The sequence below is a fragment of the Scyliorhinus canicula genome, chromosome 10, assembly GCF_902713615.1.
Source record: "Scyliorhinus canicula chromosome 10, sScyCan1.1, whole genome shotgun sequence".
In the NCBI taxonomy this organism is placed as follows: domain Eukaryota; kingdom Metazoa; phylum Chordata; class Chondrichthyes; order Carcharhiniformes; family Scyliorhinidae; genus Scyliorhinus; species Scyliorhinus canicula.
The window spans coordinates 41,201,891-41,218,654 of record NC_052155.1 but is presented as its reverse complement, the minus strand read 5'-3'; the positions used below and the strand labels follow the sequence as shown (position 1 = coordinate 41,218,654).

Below are 16,764 nucleotides of genomic sequence, written 5' to 3'. Positions count from 1 at the left end.
GCAGCACAAGGCCTGCTTTTTGAAGGGATTGTGTCTTCCGTGACAAAGCGTTGGGCTAGATCTGGCTGGAAACATGCACCTCGTGGCGTGTCCTTTTCCTACAACGTTTTTCTCTGCCTAAAATGTCTTTTGTGCTTAAAGTGTAAGCTGACAACAGCGTGGCTAGGGCATCAGGCATCTGAGATATTAGTGAACAGTGAGACCAACACTTCATCTCCTTCACCAGTGAGATTTAAACTGTTTTTAAATTTGCTTATGGGATGTGGGATTTGCTGGTGGTGAGGGGCTGGTCAGCTATTTTCTCAAGCTGCTGGAGTCCATGTGGCATAGGTACAGTACAGATAGAGAGAGAGTTCAGGATTTTTACCTCGTGACATCAAATAGTTAATAGATGTAAGCCGATATGGTGCATGGCTTGGAGGGGGCATTGCAGTGATGAAGGAGGCCTGGTGAGTTGCCGCAGTGTATCTTGAAGATGATGCACACTGCCGCCATTGTACGCTGGTGATATGGAGGGAGTGAAAAATTTCAGGTAATGGGTGGAGTGCAGATTAAGCAAATGGTTTGGCCCAATTGCATCGTATTTCTTGAGTGTTGCCGGAGCTGCACTCATCCAGACACCTGGAGAGTATTCCATCACACTCTTACTTCGTAGATGCTGGGGAGGCGTTGGGGAGTCAGGATGGGAACTTCAGAATTTCCAGCCTCTAAACTGTTTTTGTATTCACAATATTTATCTGTCTGGTCCAGTTAAGTTTCTGGTGAATGGTCACCTCCAGGAATTTGATGGTGGGGGATTTAGCAGTGCCTCTGAATATCAAAGAGAGATTGTTAACTCAATTTTGTTGGAGATGGTCATTGTCTAGCACATATGTGATGTGAATCTCAGCTCTAATCTGAATGTTGTGCAGCTTCTGCTGAATCGAGGCATGGACTGCTTTAGTATCTGAGGAGTTGCAAATGGAACTGAATGTTGTACACTCATCCAAAAATCTTTCCATTTCTCACATTATGATCGAGGGATGGTGATTGCTGAAGCAGCTGAAGGTAGTTAGGCCCAAGTTATTGTCCAGAGGAATCCCTGCACCAATATCCTGGGGGTGAAGTAAGTGGCCTTCAACAACTACGTCCCTTTGTGCTAGGTGCGGATCTAGCCAGTGACGGGATTTACCCTGATTTGCATTGACTTCAGTAATGCTAGGGCACCTTGAGGCCATGTTCAGTCACATACTGCCTTGATATTATTCTCACCTCATTTCTGGAATTTAATGCTTTTGTTCAATGTTTGAACCAAGGCTGTAATGGAGTCTAGAACCACATGTTCCTGGTAGAAGTTAAACTGAGCATTGATGACCAATTAATTCTTGGGTAAATGCTGCTGACCTTCCATCATTGATGATTTAGAGTAAACTGATGGGGCAGTAATTGGCCAAATTGGATTTGTCCTACTTTTGTGGACAGGACATACCTGTGAAATTTTCCACATTGTTGGAGGGAAGCCCACATTATGGTTGCCCTGGAACACCTTGGCTAGAGGCCTGGCCTTTTCTGGAGCTCAGGTTTTACAGCCTAGGTGTTGCTGAGCCCAAAAGCCCTTGCAGTATCCAGTATGCTCAGCCATTTCTTTATGTCATTTGGAGTGAATCAAATTGCCTGAAGACTGGCACCTGACACTGGACCACAGGAGGAGGCTGAAATGGACCATCCACTAAGCACTTCTGAAGATAGTTGTTTTGGCACAGTCTTTTGACCTGACATGCTGGGCTCCCGCATCATTGAAGAGCCTCGTCCTAATGTTAATCATCCACCATCCTTCATGACTGGACCTTGTGGAGTTGAGTAGGAAATGATTTGTATTTCTTTGGTTTTCCTACATTGAAATTATTTTTTCAGCAGCCGGACATTGTGGCATCCATTGAAGATTTCCCTAAAATGTTTTCTTCCGCTTGTGAAGTAGGCCCAAATAAATGCCCAGACCTTGGATGGTGTCTAATAAGAGACCATTTTATGTTTGCTTTCTGTCAGCTTTCATTCATTTGCCCATTCATTTGTCATCATATTGTATAAAAATTTGGATTCTAACAATGCGAGGTATTTGCATTAAATATCATTATTTTCAAAATTTACAGCCTTGTATCATTAGCCCCAGCCACGTTACTTTGGGGAGAATGATATCAGTCTGCAGCAAGGCTTCTTTCATCTGAGGTTTTATAGCACATAGGATTTTACAGCAACGGGTTTCTCTGGCTGTGATGGTTCTGATTAAAGGATGAAAGTGCCTCTGAGGGGATGGAAAGATGCAGGAAGGTCAGACTGAAAGACAGAGACTGCCTGAGGTAAATCCTACTCTTGCTGAGATTTCCCTTTTCCGTTTGAAATCTCCAAAGCACAGTTGTAAAGCACCCCAGAACATAATTAACTATTTATAGACCGAAAGGGATGAAACGCTTTTGACTGTAGGAACCTCTGAAAAAGGTTTTATTCTCTTTCTTTTTTATTGGAGGCACAGGATGTGGAATTGGCCTTTACCATTATATAAAATGTGGGTGGGGGTCGGTTTAGTTCAGTTGGCTGCACAGCTGGTTTGTGAGGCCAACATTGTGGGTTCAATTCCTGTACTGGCTGGGAATATTCACACAATCATAGAATTTACAGAGCAGAAGGAGGCTATTTGGCCCATTGTGTCTGCACCGAAAAGAGCACCCTAGTTAAGCCCATGCCTCCACCCAACCCCAATAGCCCAGTTTCCCCACCTAACCTTTTTGGACACTAAGGGCAATTTAGCATGGCCATTCCACCTAACCTGCACATCTTTGGACTGTGGGAGGAAACCGGAGCTCCCGGAAGAAAACTCAGGCAAACACGGGGAGAAAGTGCAAACTCCACACAGACACCCGAAGCTGGAATTGAACCCTGGTTCCCACCTTCTAAATCTTGCCCTTCGCCTGAAGCGTGGTGATCCTCAGGTTAAATAACCTTCAGTCAGCTGCCCCCTCAATGGGGAAAACAGCCTATGGTTATCTGGGACTCTGGCAACTTTACTTTAAAATAGAGATGATAATGAATGCCAGCAGCTGATTGTTTCTTTCCATTTATTTCAAATCCAGTTTCACCCCAAATAGGCCACATAACTGATTCCTATCCCCCTTCTTCTGAAGGCAATAATTTAAATAAAGAATCAATATTAATTTGAGTCTTTGACAACCCCAGGATGTCCCAGCATTTTACAACCAATAAAATACCTTCTGAAGTGTTGCAATTCTTGTAATGTAGGAAAGGCTGCAGCTGATGTGGGCTCAGTAAGCTCCCACATGCAGCAATGAAGTAAGTGATCAGATCTTGTCTTAGGTGCTGGTCGAGGGGTAAGTATTGCTCAGCACACCGGCGAGAAATCACCTGTTCTTTGAAGTAATAACATGGGATCTTTTACCCCCAGCTAAAAGGGTAGAGGGGGGCCTTGATTGGGAGTCAAAATGGAAGAATGGCACCACAATTTGCCTCAGTGTTTGGGAAACAGGAATGGTGAGGTGTGGCTTTATCTGCCAACGATCCAATGTGCCCCGAAACTTCAGATGGAAAGTCCATGTCAGAGCTCTGGATGGGAGCGAGACCATGTTTGGTGGCAGATAAACTCTGAGTGCTGTCACTGATGACATCAATATAAGATAGTCACCAAGTTATCTAATATGAATTCAGAAGAGTGGTGAGAATAATGCCACCATAGGGAGTAGTTGAAGTGAATACTGTAGATGCATTTAAGGGGAAACTGGATACGCATATGAGAAGGGAATAGACGGTTTCGATGATAGATTTCGATGAAGAAAGATAGGAGATGGTGTGAGTGGAGCACAAATGCAGGCATGGGTTGGGCCAAAAGCCTGTTTCAGTGCCATATATTCTATATAATTCTTGTTGTGTCCATATATACTTGCAGGTCTCTGGCTCCTTTGCCCTTTGTTCGTATATGATCCTTTATTGTGAATGTCAGAGGTTATCTGTCACCAAACATGGGAGTCGCGGAGGCCCCGGAGAATAACGGGTCTGGCCTGCTAATAATATGCAAAGTGTGTATGTTGTGCATGCGTTCCGGACCGCATTGATGCCGCTGTCGAGGTGACGGAGAATTGTGATTTGGCGTCAAATTGGCGACGCTGCGATTTTGGCGTTGGAACCAATTCTCAGCCCAATCACGTTTCCCGATTTCAGCGTCAGCCAATGGAGAACACTGCCTATTGTCTCCCAAATGTTGAACAACAGTTGAAGATTCCATTTAAAAAGGTTCCATTTATGTGTCTGAGTTTCAAATTTAACATTTGACGTCAACACACCTCCATAAAATAACAATGGAGATTGACGTACAATTCATCACTGTATTGAACAATTGGTAGCAAGAGCCTCCTAGCAATTGATGTCAGTGCTGCTGTGTTTTAGGGAGAACTTCGGTCTTTGAAGCATTTACTTTCCATTCCTCTGGAATACTGGCTATTTGATTCTCAAAACAAGATCTGGCATCCAGACATCAGATAGACGGCCAGCAGACGGCCAGTCTATTAGAGTTAATGTTGCAAGAGTTTTTCTTGAATACTTGTAGAGCTGGCTTCAAAAACCTGCTCACTAGTGTACAGCTTGGTTTCCACCGGGGACATTCAGATCCTGATTTCATTACAGCCTTGGTCCAAACATGGATAAAACAGCTGAACTCAAGAGATAAGGTGAGAGTGACTGTCCTTGATATCAAGGTCGCATTTGACTGATTGCGCCAACCAGGAGCCCTGGAAAAATTGAAGAGAATGGGAATCGGGTGGAGAATTTGGCTGGTTGGAGTCATATCTGGTACAAAGGAAGATGGTTTTGGTTATAGAGGTCAATCATCTTGGGTCATCACAGCAAGGGTTCCTCAGGGTGGTGTCCAGGGACAAACCATCTTTAGCTGCTTTATCACTTACCTTCCCTCCATCATAAAGTCAGAAGTGGGAATGTTCGTTGACAATTGCACGTAGTTCAACACCAATCCTGACACCTTAGATACTGACGCAGTCCGTATCCATATGCAGAAAGACCTGGACAATATTCAGGCATGGGCTGATAAAAGGCAAGTAACATTCACACCACGCAAGTGCCAGGCAATGTGCATCTTCAACAAGAAAGAGTCTAACAATCTGCTCTTGACATTCAATGACATTACCAATGCTGATTCCCCTTCTCTTAACTTCCGGGGGTTACCATTGACCAGAAACTGAACTGTACCAGCCACATAAATGCTGTTTCTACAAGAGCAGATCAGGGGCTAAGAATTCTGTGGCGAGTAATTCACTTCCTTACTTCACAAACTATCCACCATTTACAAGGCAGAAGTCAGGAGCGTGGCAGAATACTCTCCACTTGCCTGGATGAGTGCAGCTCCAACAACACTGCAGTAGCTCCATACCATCTAGGACAAATTACTCCACTTAAATGCCACCCCATTCACCAACTTAAATGTTCTCTCCCTTCACTACCAACACACAGAGGGATTGCTGATGGAGTTTCTCTAACCGCTGAGAAACAATTCCCTCAAAAGCGTTTGAACTATTATTCTGTGAACTTCAGTGAAAAGAAAATTGTCACGGTCAAAAATCAGCTGCTGATTCGCCTCGAGCCTGTTTTCCACTGCTCACCAAAATCAATTTCACCCCTGGGGTCTTCCCCTTTTATGGCTCCCTGTAACATGAAAGATGAGATTTACCCAGTCTTGGGGGTGGCAATAGCCACTTATGTTGAAATTCCAATCTCTGGCGTACAGTTAAATCAAAGGCTAAGGCACTGGAGGACTAGCAGGAGATAGGGGAGGTATATTCAGTACAGACTCCTTGGGAGATGATCATTGAGAATAAAATATTCAGTTTAAATCACCTCCAATATTCAACAGCAATATCTTTCTCTTATTGTTCTACTCTGAATTTTGATTTAATTCTGAAATTTTCCTTTCTCAATCTTCGGATCACATACCTCTTACAGCTGAAGAGTAATTTAGAAAGTAGTTCAGAGAGTTTATCCATTCATTAGTTGAAGGTGGCTAGTTCAATTTCTCATCTGTGATGAGTTAGCCATGGTGACGGTAAGGGTTACTACGATTAGCCTTGTTGACTTTAAGTTATGGGTGTGCTGGATCCCTGTAGAGACTGCTAACTTTAGCAAAGAAAGGAATCTCCCTGGTGCTGTGGAAAGAAACCAATGGGCAAGATTTCACTTTTTAAACTTTTACTGCAACAAACAAATTAAAATTGAATAGATCAAATATAACCGATATGTCAAACTAAAGTTTTTGTTTTGGCTCACGCAAGATTTGGTTCAACAAGGCTAAAAGCAAAAAGGAAGCAGGCGATATAGAACAAAGTATTATGAAAAACCTGAACCTGGATGTCGGCAGCCAGGATCTCACAGTTTTGGTTTAAGCTTCCACTATAGCACTGACAAATCAGGAGACCTCAGCCTGTGCTGCAGTGAAAGCCAGGACAGCAGCCAGTATGATGCTTCATTATATGTCATTCTGGCTGTAGCCCCCAAGAGACAAATGGGGGCAACCTACACTGAGGGGGCAGAGGCCTAACAGAAGGCTTGTTAATTCCTTAGATAAAAAGCCGCCCCAGAAGGAGCCGGCATCTCAGGATTGTCCCAGTTGAGACTTGCACTGTTACTTTGTTGTTGTATTTCGTAGCGTGAGTAGTAAATAAACTATTTGTGACTCTCCTTTTCTCAATGACTAATACACCGGCATTATTGCCATGGATTTAGTATTAGTTGCAACTTCTTGGAACAGATTCCTCCATGCTCCTAGCCAGTGACTGGAAACTGGCTGGCAGGCCCGCCAAAGTGCCCAGCAGCTTGGTGTGTGTCATCATTAGTCTTTTCAATTTTCTGCCCCAAAGACTCCTCATGCAAGTCTCCTGTGGCTTATCTACCACCTCATCCTCTGGGGAATTTGCATGCAAGCTGGCCTGTTCTACTAATTTGGCTGCAATTCTCATTCACCCAGGGACTCATCAGGTGGTACAGAGGGCAGTACAGCGAGGGAGCTGCTCAGGGCAACTCCATAACCATGGAAATGAGGTGGTTGCACCAAACGCACGTTTGAAGTCAGCATGGGAAGTCATGAATCGTGACCACCCCATACCCAGAAAACAGGGTCATTCAATTTGTCATCTGTCTTTAACATTGCCCCTAGTCACCATCTTTTTATTACTATACTTGTCTGGATGCATATATGTACATGTGCATGTGTATCATTGCATGTATGTGTGTGTATGCATGCTTACATGCATTTGTATGACTTTCTGTTGAATTTCTCATGCTCTTTTGAAACACCTTTAAATGTTTTGCTAAAGATCCTGTGTACATGGAAGACGTTATTTATAAGACCATTAGACATAGGAGCAGAATTAGGCCACTTGGCCCATCGAGCACCTTCTGCATTCAATCATGGCTGATATGTTTCTCATACCCATTCCCTTGCCTTCTCCCCATAATCCCTGATCCCCTTATTAATCAAGAACCTGTCTACCTCTGACTTAAAGACACTCAATGATTTGTCCTCCGATTTGTGTTTGTTTTTGTGGATGTATATGTTTAACAAGAGACTTGCCTAACAAGACAGTTAGCCTCGGTTGCAGAAATACCCAAATTTTACAAGCACACCAAAGCTGAAAATAGTTTCCAAGCTGCCTTCCCTTGTGTAGAGTCAAAACTTCCTTCAGACGCGCAGATGCTGCACCTTTGCGATGCCAGGAATCACTGAGTCGGGCTTCATGTCTCCAGACAGCCCTTTGCTTTAATTAAGTGTTTACAAGCACAAAAGTGATGAGCTAGCATCTCAAAATGAGACTCGTCTCCAAGAAATTTTAGAAAACGCACACGATGTATTGAATTTTGTGGTGACATATTCAGAGATTTATAATGAAAGGCATATTGAATGAGATAGCAGCCTTTTATCATTGATGAATGGGGCTCAAACTGAGTAGATGAAAGTCCTCACCCTCTAATGGTAGTGTAATTCCTCGACGAAATAAGTGCGGAAATTTTTCATGCAGTGCCTGGCAAGTATGACTCGCAATAGTCAACTGCCCTCAGTTTGGTACCAGATTGGTAATCTCACTCAAAAGGCCCATGGAATTGTAGGGATGTGGAAATGGCAAAAACACTTGGTGCCTTCTGAATTGGAGCTGAGGCACATTGCTTGAGCAGAATATTTACAGCAATTCCCCCAATTATTGGTGCGTTCTGCTGAGATAAAGCAAAGAAGGAATTTTATGTTGCATCACGCTGTTCTATATCAAACCTAGGAGTGCGTGATGCTGATGCTAGGCTTCCTCTTCATCAGCTTATCCAGAAAAAACTTCATTGCTTTTCTAAATTGTTCCCTTCCCTTGCCCGGTCGGTGGGCAAGAATTGTTAAGTAGCTATCCTGAATTTAGACCTTTGCCGATGAACAATGTGATCTCTCTGTGCTTCAGTTTTGAATATCGTACCAGAAAACCTCCTGCCATGTTGTTAACAGTGGGTCAGGATTGATTATTTTATTCCAGTGGTGTGACAGGAAAGGGAATGCGGCAGGAAGTTTGGGCATCATGGATACCTATCGTAAAAACGCTCCCTTTTCAAAGTGCTGCCCGAAGTCCCACTCCCTGCTCTTTCTGCAAAACCCAGAAAATGTTTCTTTTTAATCATATAACTTTTAAATGTTATATATTTGAAAGTTGCTTTTGAATCTGTTTTCACCGACCTTTCAGGCAGCGTATTTCAGGTTATAACAACCAAAGTAGGGATTAAGAGAGGGCAGGAGTAAATCGGGGAATTGGGGGAGGGTTCCAGTAAATGGGAGAATTAGGGAGGGTTCCAGTAAATAGGGAAATTGGGGAAGGGCACTAAAATTGCCAGGCCGGTGGGGCAGTAAAGAAGGTGTTTTAGGATAATAAACATCAGCATAACTCTGCTTGCATAATGGCCTGTTTCTTCTGTAATTTCTATAGCTGCAAGTCTTTTGGCATATGACAGATGCATGCAGTTAGGAAATCGGCAACCTACATGTGCCACTATCCTCCCAAGGAAATTAGGGACAGGCAGGAAAGTCTGCTCTTTGCAGCAACACAAACATGAGAGTCTGAAGAAAGAAAGATCTTGCATTGCAGCTCAGGAGGGAGCAGGATCTGCTTTAAAGTATTCCTGATATCCCAAAGAACCTTACAGCCAATTAAAAAGGTGTTTTTGTAGTGTGGTAACTGTTATAATGCAGGGAAAATGGCAGGGCATGGCAATGAGGTAATAAATCAGTATTTATTTTATAAATCAGCCCATCCTGGCCCGAGAATCGGTGCGCCAGCCATATAGACCACTCCGTGACCGGCACCATGCCAACCAAGCCAGCGCCAATGGTGCCGATTCTCCGCTCTGCGTAGGGTCATAGAACAGTACAGCACAGAACAGGCCCTTCGGCCCTCAATGTTGTGCCGAGCAATGATCACCCTACTCAAACCCACATATCCACCCTATACCCGTAACCCAACACCCCCCCCCCCCCCCCCCCCCCCCCCCCTCCCCAACCTTACTTTTTAGGACACTACGGGCAATTTAGCATGGCCAATCCGGTCAGCATGGCCCGGTTGCGGGGATTCTCCGGCCCAGCCCCGGGCTGAGAGAATCCCGCTCCATGTGCTGAAGAGTGACCTCCTACATTGAAGCAAGACAGTCACTGCTGAGCCACCGCTGGCATTTGATCACTTTACCCAAGTGATCAGTTATGCCTCGGTACAGACACTGGAAAATCTCGCCTCCTCTGTGGTGTAGCATGATCAAATTTAATTGAACAATTTTCATGGTGTGTAACACATTTCACCTGTTATCCTGTTTGCAACAGACCTCATCCTGTGCATTTACTGGAATGTGCTGGCTTTCAGGGGAGCACTGCGATACCCAATGTTGAACAACTTTATTGCAATACTGTGAAGATAATTTTCAGACTAGCCACATGAGGGCAAATGGACCATTGCTACTTAGAAGGAAATCCATTATTTCAGAGGGTAGCAATAGTTCAGGAAGTCAACAATCAATCTGAATAACACTTTCTTTCCTACAGATGTGCTAGGAGGAAGTGTGAAAAATTTCTATAGCCACTTGCCATTTCGTGAGCTGTGGGGAATCTCCGTAAAGAACAGGCTGAATGTTACTGCAAGAGGGATCCAAACTGGGTAGGTACTCATCCTTTGGCACATTATTTATAATGAACTTCACAAAGGTATTGACTCACCCCCTCTACCATTGCAGAGCTATACCTCACTTCATTTACCCACCTTAGTTCAATATTCCTCGATAAGCTTACCTAACAAAAACATAGGGCGCGATTCTCCGCAAACGCGGAGAGTCGTAAAGGCTGCCGTGAAACTGGCCGTGTTTCACGGCAGCCTCCGCGCCCCCTCCCGGGACTCGATTCTCCCCCCCAGGGGGGGCTAGCAGCGCGGCCCCGCGAAGCACGGCATCGCGGGCTTAGCGACCGTCGCCAAGCGTCACGGCGGCTGATGCGCACGATGACATCAGCCGTGCATGCGCGGGTCCCGCGCATGCGCGGATGACGTCATCAGGCATATGCGTCAAACCCGCGCATGCGAGGGCCGTCATGCCCCTCAGCCGCCCCGCGGACTGATCCTGCGGGGCGGCGGAAGAACAAAGAGTGCGCGGGTATCGGACCCGCTGCCCGCGATCGGTGCCCACCGATCACAGGCCCTTGGCACGGCCGTGGTGCGGCCGTGCCAATCGGTGCCATGGTTGTCCAGAACGGCACTTTGCGGCCGTTTTCACGAACGGTGAGAGCAGGCGTGTTTGCGTTCGTGAAAACGGCCGTAAAGGCCTGGGAACTCGGCCCATCGGCCAGGGGAGAATCGCTGTTCGCCGTAAAAAACGGCGAGCAGCAATTTGTGTCGTGGGGCAGCCGTGGGGGGTGGGGGAGAGAATAGCGGGAGGTCGGGAAAAATGTCGGGAAGGCCCTCCCGCTATTCTCCGACCCGTCGTGGGCAGCGGAGAATCGCGCCCATAGTGCTCTCAGTTTTGAATATTCCAATTCTCTGAGCATTCACAGCCTTTAAAGGGAAAAGAACATATGAACTAACTTTTTCTGTGAAAGAAATGCTTTCTGATTTCATTTCTAAATTGGTTTGGCTCCAGGATTATGTCTATTTGTTCTGGATTACCCCTATCCTGCAACGTAGGTCTTCATTATTGTACTCACCTCAATTTTATCAACGGAATCCAAGCTAAGTTTATGCACCCTGTCCTCATAAATTATTGTTTTAAACGCTAACGTCATTTTGTTGAATATGCATGACACCATCACCACTACCAAGGCCACTACATTCGTTCCAAGATATAAGCCGGATTTTCAGAATCAAAGCAGGTTCCAAATCAGCAAATCTTTCGATTTGCAACATCATGCTTAGGAGAAAGTGGCTCAAATAGCGTGGCATTAGTTCTGGGTTGCAGATGTGGGATAGAGTCAGGATCGTCACCTCCAGACATGGATGAGGTACGGCCATTTGGACTTCTAAGAGGAGAGGCAAGCTGGTTAGAAGGCTATCTTGGTTCTCTGGGACTTTGTCCCAGTTGTTTTGTTAAATATTAAGTCCTCTGACCTTTACCTCTCATGGCCATACATACCAACCCATGCTAATCTATGCTCCTCCGCCTACCCACAATGGCCCCGGACACTCTCCATGTCAACCCAGACCTCTACACCAGACTGATGGCATCTCATAGCCCTATGCCAACTTAGTTCCAATTCATGACCCTAAGCCAACATTCATTGCCCTACATCCTTCATCCCTACTCATTCTGAATCCACCATGGGCAGACCTCAAGAGTTATGCTGAGATGTAACAAAATAGTTCCAATTAGGTATTGCAGAATTCACAAAATATATATATAAAATATACATATATAAAAACCTCTCTCATTCATGAAAGCTCATTCAATACATTTAAATCCTCAAGCACTTAATCTGTTATAAAACAAACAGTTGTATTCATAACTCCATATCAACGATATCTATTCCTTTAATAACCTCCTTGATCTGACAATTAAACTGTGAACATGTAGCACACCTCCCCATCCCCTACACACACACACAGCGATAATGACAGGTTGAGGAAACATTCAAGTTATAATAATGTTCTGTTGATTGCACTTAGAGTTATGTCAACAAACATCTATTGAAACTGCAGAATAATTATTTGACGTCACAGGCACAATAATTTCCAATTTTATAGGATAGAGGATTTAAGTAACTTGACAACTTAACAGTTGCACATACCCTGGCCGGGATTCTCCCCTACGCGGCGAGGTGGGGGTTCCCAGCGGGATGGAGTGGCCTGAACCACTCCGGCTTCAGGCCGCCCCAAAGGTGCAGATTTCTCCGCACCTTTAGGGGCCAAGCCCTAACCTTGAGGGGCTAGGCCCGCGCCGGAGTGGTTAGCACCCTGCCGGCTGGCGGGAACGGCCTTTGGCACCATGTCAGCCGGGGCCGAGGGACTTCGCCGGCCGGCGGAAGTCCGCACATGCGCTGGAGCGTCAGCGTCTGCTGATGTCATCTCCGCGCATGCGCAGGGGAGGGGGTCACTTCCGCGTCTGCCATCGTGAAGGCTATGGCCAACGCGGAAGGAAAAGAGTGCCCCCATGGCACAGGCCCGACCGCCGATCGGTGGGCCCCGATCGTGGGCCAGGTCACCGTGGGGGCACCCCTGGGGCCAGATCGCCTGCGCCCCCCCCCCCCCCACAGGACCCCGGATCCCGCCCATGCCGCCAGTCCCGCCGGTAAGGGAGGTGTTTTGATTCATGCCGGCGGGAAAGGCATTACAGCAGCGGGACTTCGGTCCATCGCGGGCCGGAGAATTGCCGGGGGGGGGGGGGGGGGCGCTGATAGGCGCGGCGTGATTCCCGACCCGCCAAATCTCTGGTGCTGGAGACTTCGGGTGACGGCGGGGGCGGGATTCACGCCACCGCCTGCCGATTCTCCGACCCAGCGGGGGGTTGCAATGCGTTGAAATAAACCAAACAATTCCTAATTCACTTCTGCGCTACACACCTGCTTCCCTTCCCCTGCGAGTGAAAATGGGATCTGCTGCAATTGAGGGAGGGACTTCCAGATAAGTGCCCCATTGTCATTTTTATAGGTCCGCAAAGTCTCCATGACTCCATAAAAATACGTAGAAAGTACAGAACTGAATGTGACTCTCAAATGAGGTCTGAACCAGGCAGTGTGCAATTGAAATAGCACAGCCTCCTTTTGGTATTGCATTATCCTCACCCTTTTCAGATGCAGATAAATGTTCTGTCTTTCTTTGTTTAATTGCTCAACATTTAGACACTTTTGGAACTGCCCATGTTGGGAACTTTTGGAAGTTTTTTGCCACAGACCCCTGGACTATCCATGCAACTCACCATTAAGATCACCTATTTATAATAGAGGCTGGGTGTCAACTGTAGACCACCTCTCTTTCACCCACGGGACCTAACAGACACCGTTCCTCTTGCTTTTGCCTCTCATCCACAACTGACTTGCTTTGGGAAACTGACTGTTCCGATTCACCGCTATTTCTTTTCCACTTCCACTTTGGCAAAACGAAACGCAAAAGGAAACAATGGCCAGAATATTACATTGCCCTGGTGGGCACGCGCTCAACCTGCAAGTATATGAAATTGTGCGAGAAGATGTCGTGTGCGTGACGTTAAACCTATTAAGGAGTCAATCAAACTGATTTTACGTGGCCCATTTACTGTTCTGAATAGCAGATGGCCAAGTTGGCAGGGGCTGAGGTTCTCTTAGTTCTGCTGTCAGGCGTTTGAATGTGCTGCCTTTACCACAGTTTGCTGTGTTTGTTTCTTTGGGATTTAATTTGTAAAGGTCAGCATCTCCCTGACACAGCTCTGCAGCAGCTGTCCACCTGGAGGCTGCCCATTCAAACCACTGGCCTACACCCTCCCTTTTCTTGGCGCTCACCCTCCCCTCCCTCAACTCCAGCGTTGAGCCTTCCTCAGCGCCTGTTTCACACTGCCTGACCGTTAATCGGTCAGCCAGCATGAAATTATGATTGCGGCAGGAAATGCATTTTGCATCCTCTTCCAAATTTGCCAAGTGCAGATGCAAAATTCACCCCAAGACTGTTCCACCAATATACAACAAGTGAAAAGACTAATTAAAATAAAATTATTAAGTGTTGGCATTTAACTTCAGTCAGGAAAATAGAGGTAGTTTTAAGTGATCTATATTTGTATTGTTAACTATTAGAAATAAGGGGCGGGATTCTCTGACCCCCCGCCGGGTCGGAGAATCGCTGGGGGTCGGCGTGAATCCCGCCCCCGTCGGCCACCGAATTCTCCGGCCCTCCAAAAGTCGGCGAGGCGTGAGCCGTGCCGCCCGCCCTGGAGAATGGTTGGGACCAGCGCAACTCAATGGGCCTCAGGGCTGCCCAAAGTCTCCGGCCCCTGATGGGCCGAAGATCCCCTCGTTTTTTGCCAGTCCCGCCGGCGTGGATCAGACTAGGTCCCTTAACGGCGGGACCTGGTGGCGTGGGCGGGCTCCGGGGTCCTGGGGGAGGGGGGGGGGCGGGGCGATCTGGCCCCGGGGGGGTGCCCCCATGGTAGCCTGGCCCGCGATCGGGGCTCACTGATCGGTGGGCGGGCCTGTGCCGTGGGGGCACTCTTTTACTACGCGTCGGCCGTGTCAGCCTCCGCGATGGCCGACACGTAGGTGTCCCCTGCCCTGCGCATGCGTGGGGATGACATCAGCAGCCGCTGACGCACCCGCGCATGCGCGGTCTCTTGCCGGCCGGCGGAGTCCCTTCGGCCCTGGCTAGCGTGGCACCAAAGGCCTTCCACGCCAGCCAGCGGGGCGAAACCTCTCCGGTGCTGGCCTAGCCCCTGAAGGTGCTAGGGTTGGTCGGGTTGTGACCATTGGCAAAGTGTTTGAGTAATATTGCTGTAAAGAATCCTGCTGAACTGAGTCACTACATCTTTGTACTTCAAGGTTCTTTGAATGTGAACGTTTGTGCGATGAAGATTCCTGTTGCAAAGGCTTCGGATTTCTGAAAGATCCACTGATACCAGGTATTGACTATCGATGAATAATAGGGTGGCACGGTAGCACAGCGGTGAGTCACAGTCTGTGCAGAGTCTGCACGTTCTCCCTGTGTCTGCCTGGGTTTCCTCCGGGTGCTCCAGTTTCCTCCCACAAGTCCCTTGACACATGCTTGTTAGGTGAATTGGACATTCTGAATTTCCCCCAGTGTACCCGAACAGGCACGTGTGGCGACCAGGGGATTTTCACAGTCACTTCATTGCAATGTTAATGTAAGCATACTTGTGACAATAAAGATTATTATTATTATTATCAATGAGGAGAGTGTAACAGACTGTGCACCTAGAAGGAAAGCTTGTAAGTCCTGAACTGTATAAGTGAATAGATAAGTACCATCGAAATACATGCTTTGATTAAAGCCATTTGATAAATTCCTTGTGCCCACTGATGTACTGGTGGGCAATAGTCGCGAAAATATGGCAAAATATGCCATGATCCTAGAGACTAAGGCTGAGTAAAGAGCAGAGGAACATAATTCCCACCTTGTTCAATTGCATCAACAGAATGGTACCAAATATATTTGAAGCAAAATTGCATAACATTTTTAAAAAGGTAATGTGGACTTCATTAGTTAGGCCAGCCTTCATTGTCCATTCCTAATTGTCCTTGACAAGGGTGGGTCAGTTTAGCTCAATTGGCTAGACAGCTGGTTCGTGACGCAGAGCAAAGTCAGCAGCGTGGTTTCAATTCCCGTACCGGCTAAGGTTATTCATGAAGACCCCCACAATCTCAACCTTGCCCATCGCCTGAGGCGTGGTGACCCTCAGTTTAAACCACCAACCAGCTCTCCCCCTCAAAGTGGAAAGAAGCCTGTGGTCATCTGGGATTACAGCGACTTTACCTTACCTTACCTATAGGCACTATTATAAACCACACAACCTCCTTCATCCATGCAACCAGTTGGCATGGTTTTCATTGTTCATCTAACATTGTATCTTTGTCCTGATTTATCTTATATTTCATTGGCAGTCAGATGAAATGTTGCACTGAGGCCTTCTTGTCACTCGGCTGCTAATTTCTTAATGTGGTTCATTCATGCAGAATGGTTGAGAAGGTCTCGGCAATGGTTCACAGTTGTTGCTTAAATAGCTGTTTAGAGTGAGAGTAGTGACTTTGGCGAAGGTTGGCAAAAAAAAATAGTCACTCAAGTAGTCACTCATCCTTCTCCTGATTAGTACCCAGTGTGGTCTGCTGGAAATGTGTGAATGTGATGGTTGGGTGAGGACAGGGTGAGGTTTGCCTGTTATTTACTCACACAGTGAAATGCCTACTAATACTCAGAGCCCAAGACCAAACTGACCACTCGGGGATGGAAGTGAAGTATGAGGTAAGCATTGCCTGTAAGACCTAGCTGGGGAGGAGTGAAACATTCTCCTTTAATATTAACATTCATTATCAAATCCATTTGATAGATTTGGAGATGACGTGTCTGACGCTCAGTAGCCTCGGAGTGCAATCCTGCAGTGAGGAAACTCAGAGCTGGCATATCCTGGATTGTGAGTCAGCTGAGGTGGACACACTGACCTATCCATTTGGATGGTACCAGAAGCCTGGTATGTAATGAACTCTACATTTCCAGATTTATCTTGTTTTTCTTTTAATTTGTTTAC

At 46.5% G+C, this 16,764-nt stretch overlaps 1 protein-coding gene across 1 annotated transcript in view; it reads left to right on the top strand.

Annotated features, from left to right (window-relative positions):
* Positions 1 to 16,764, top strand: part of tg (thyroglobulin) — a 475,922-nt gene that overhangs the window by 145,308 nt on the left and 313,850 nt on the right. The window contains exons 32-34 of the mRNA XM_038808459.1: positions 10,109 to 10,220; positions 15,044 to 15,123; positions 16,567 to 16,707. Of these exons, the coding sequence (XP_038664387.1) occupies positions 10,109 to 10,220; positions 15,044 to 15,123; positions 16,567 to 16,707 (333 nt within the window). The remainder of the gene's footprint in view (positions 1 to 10,108; positions 10,221 to 15,043; positions 15,124 to 16,566; positions 16,708 to 16,764) is intronic.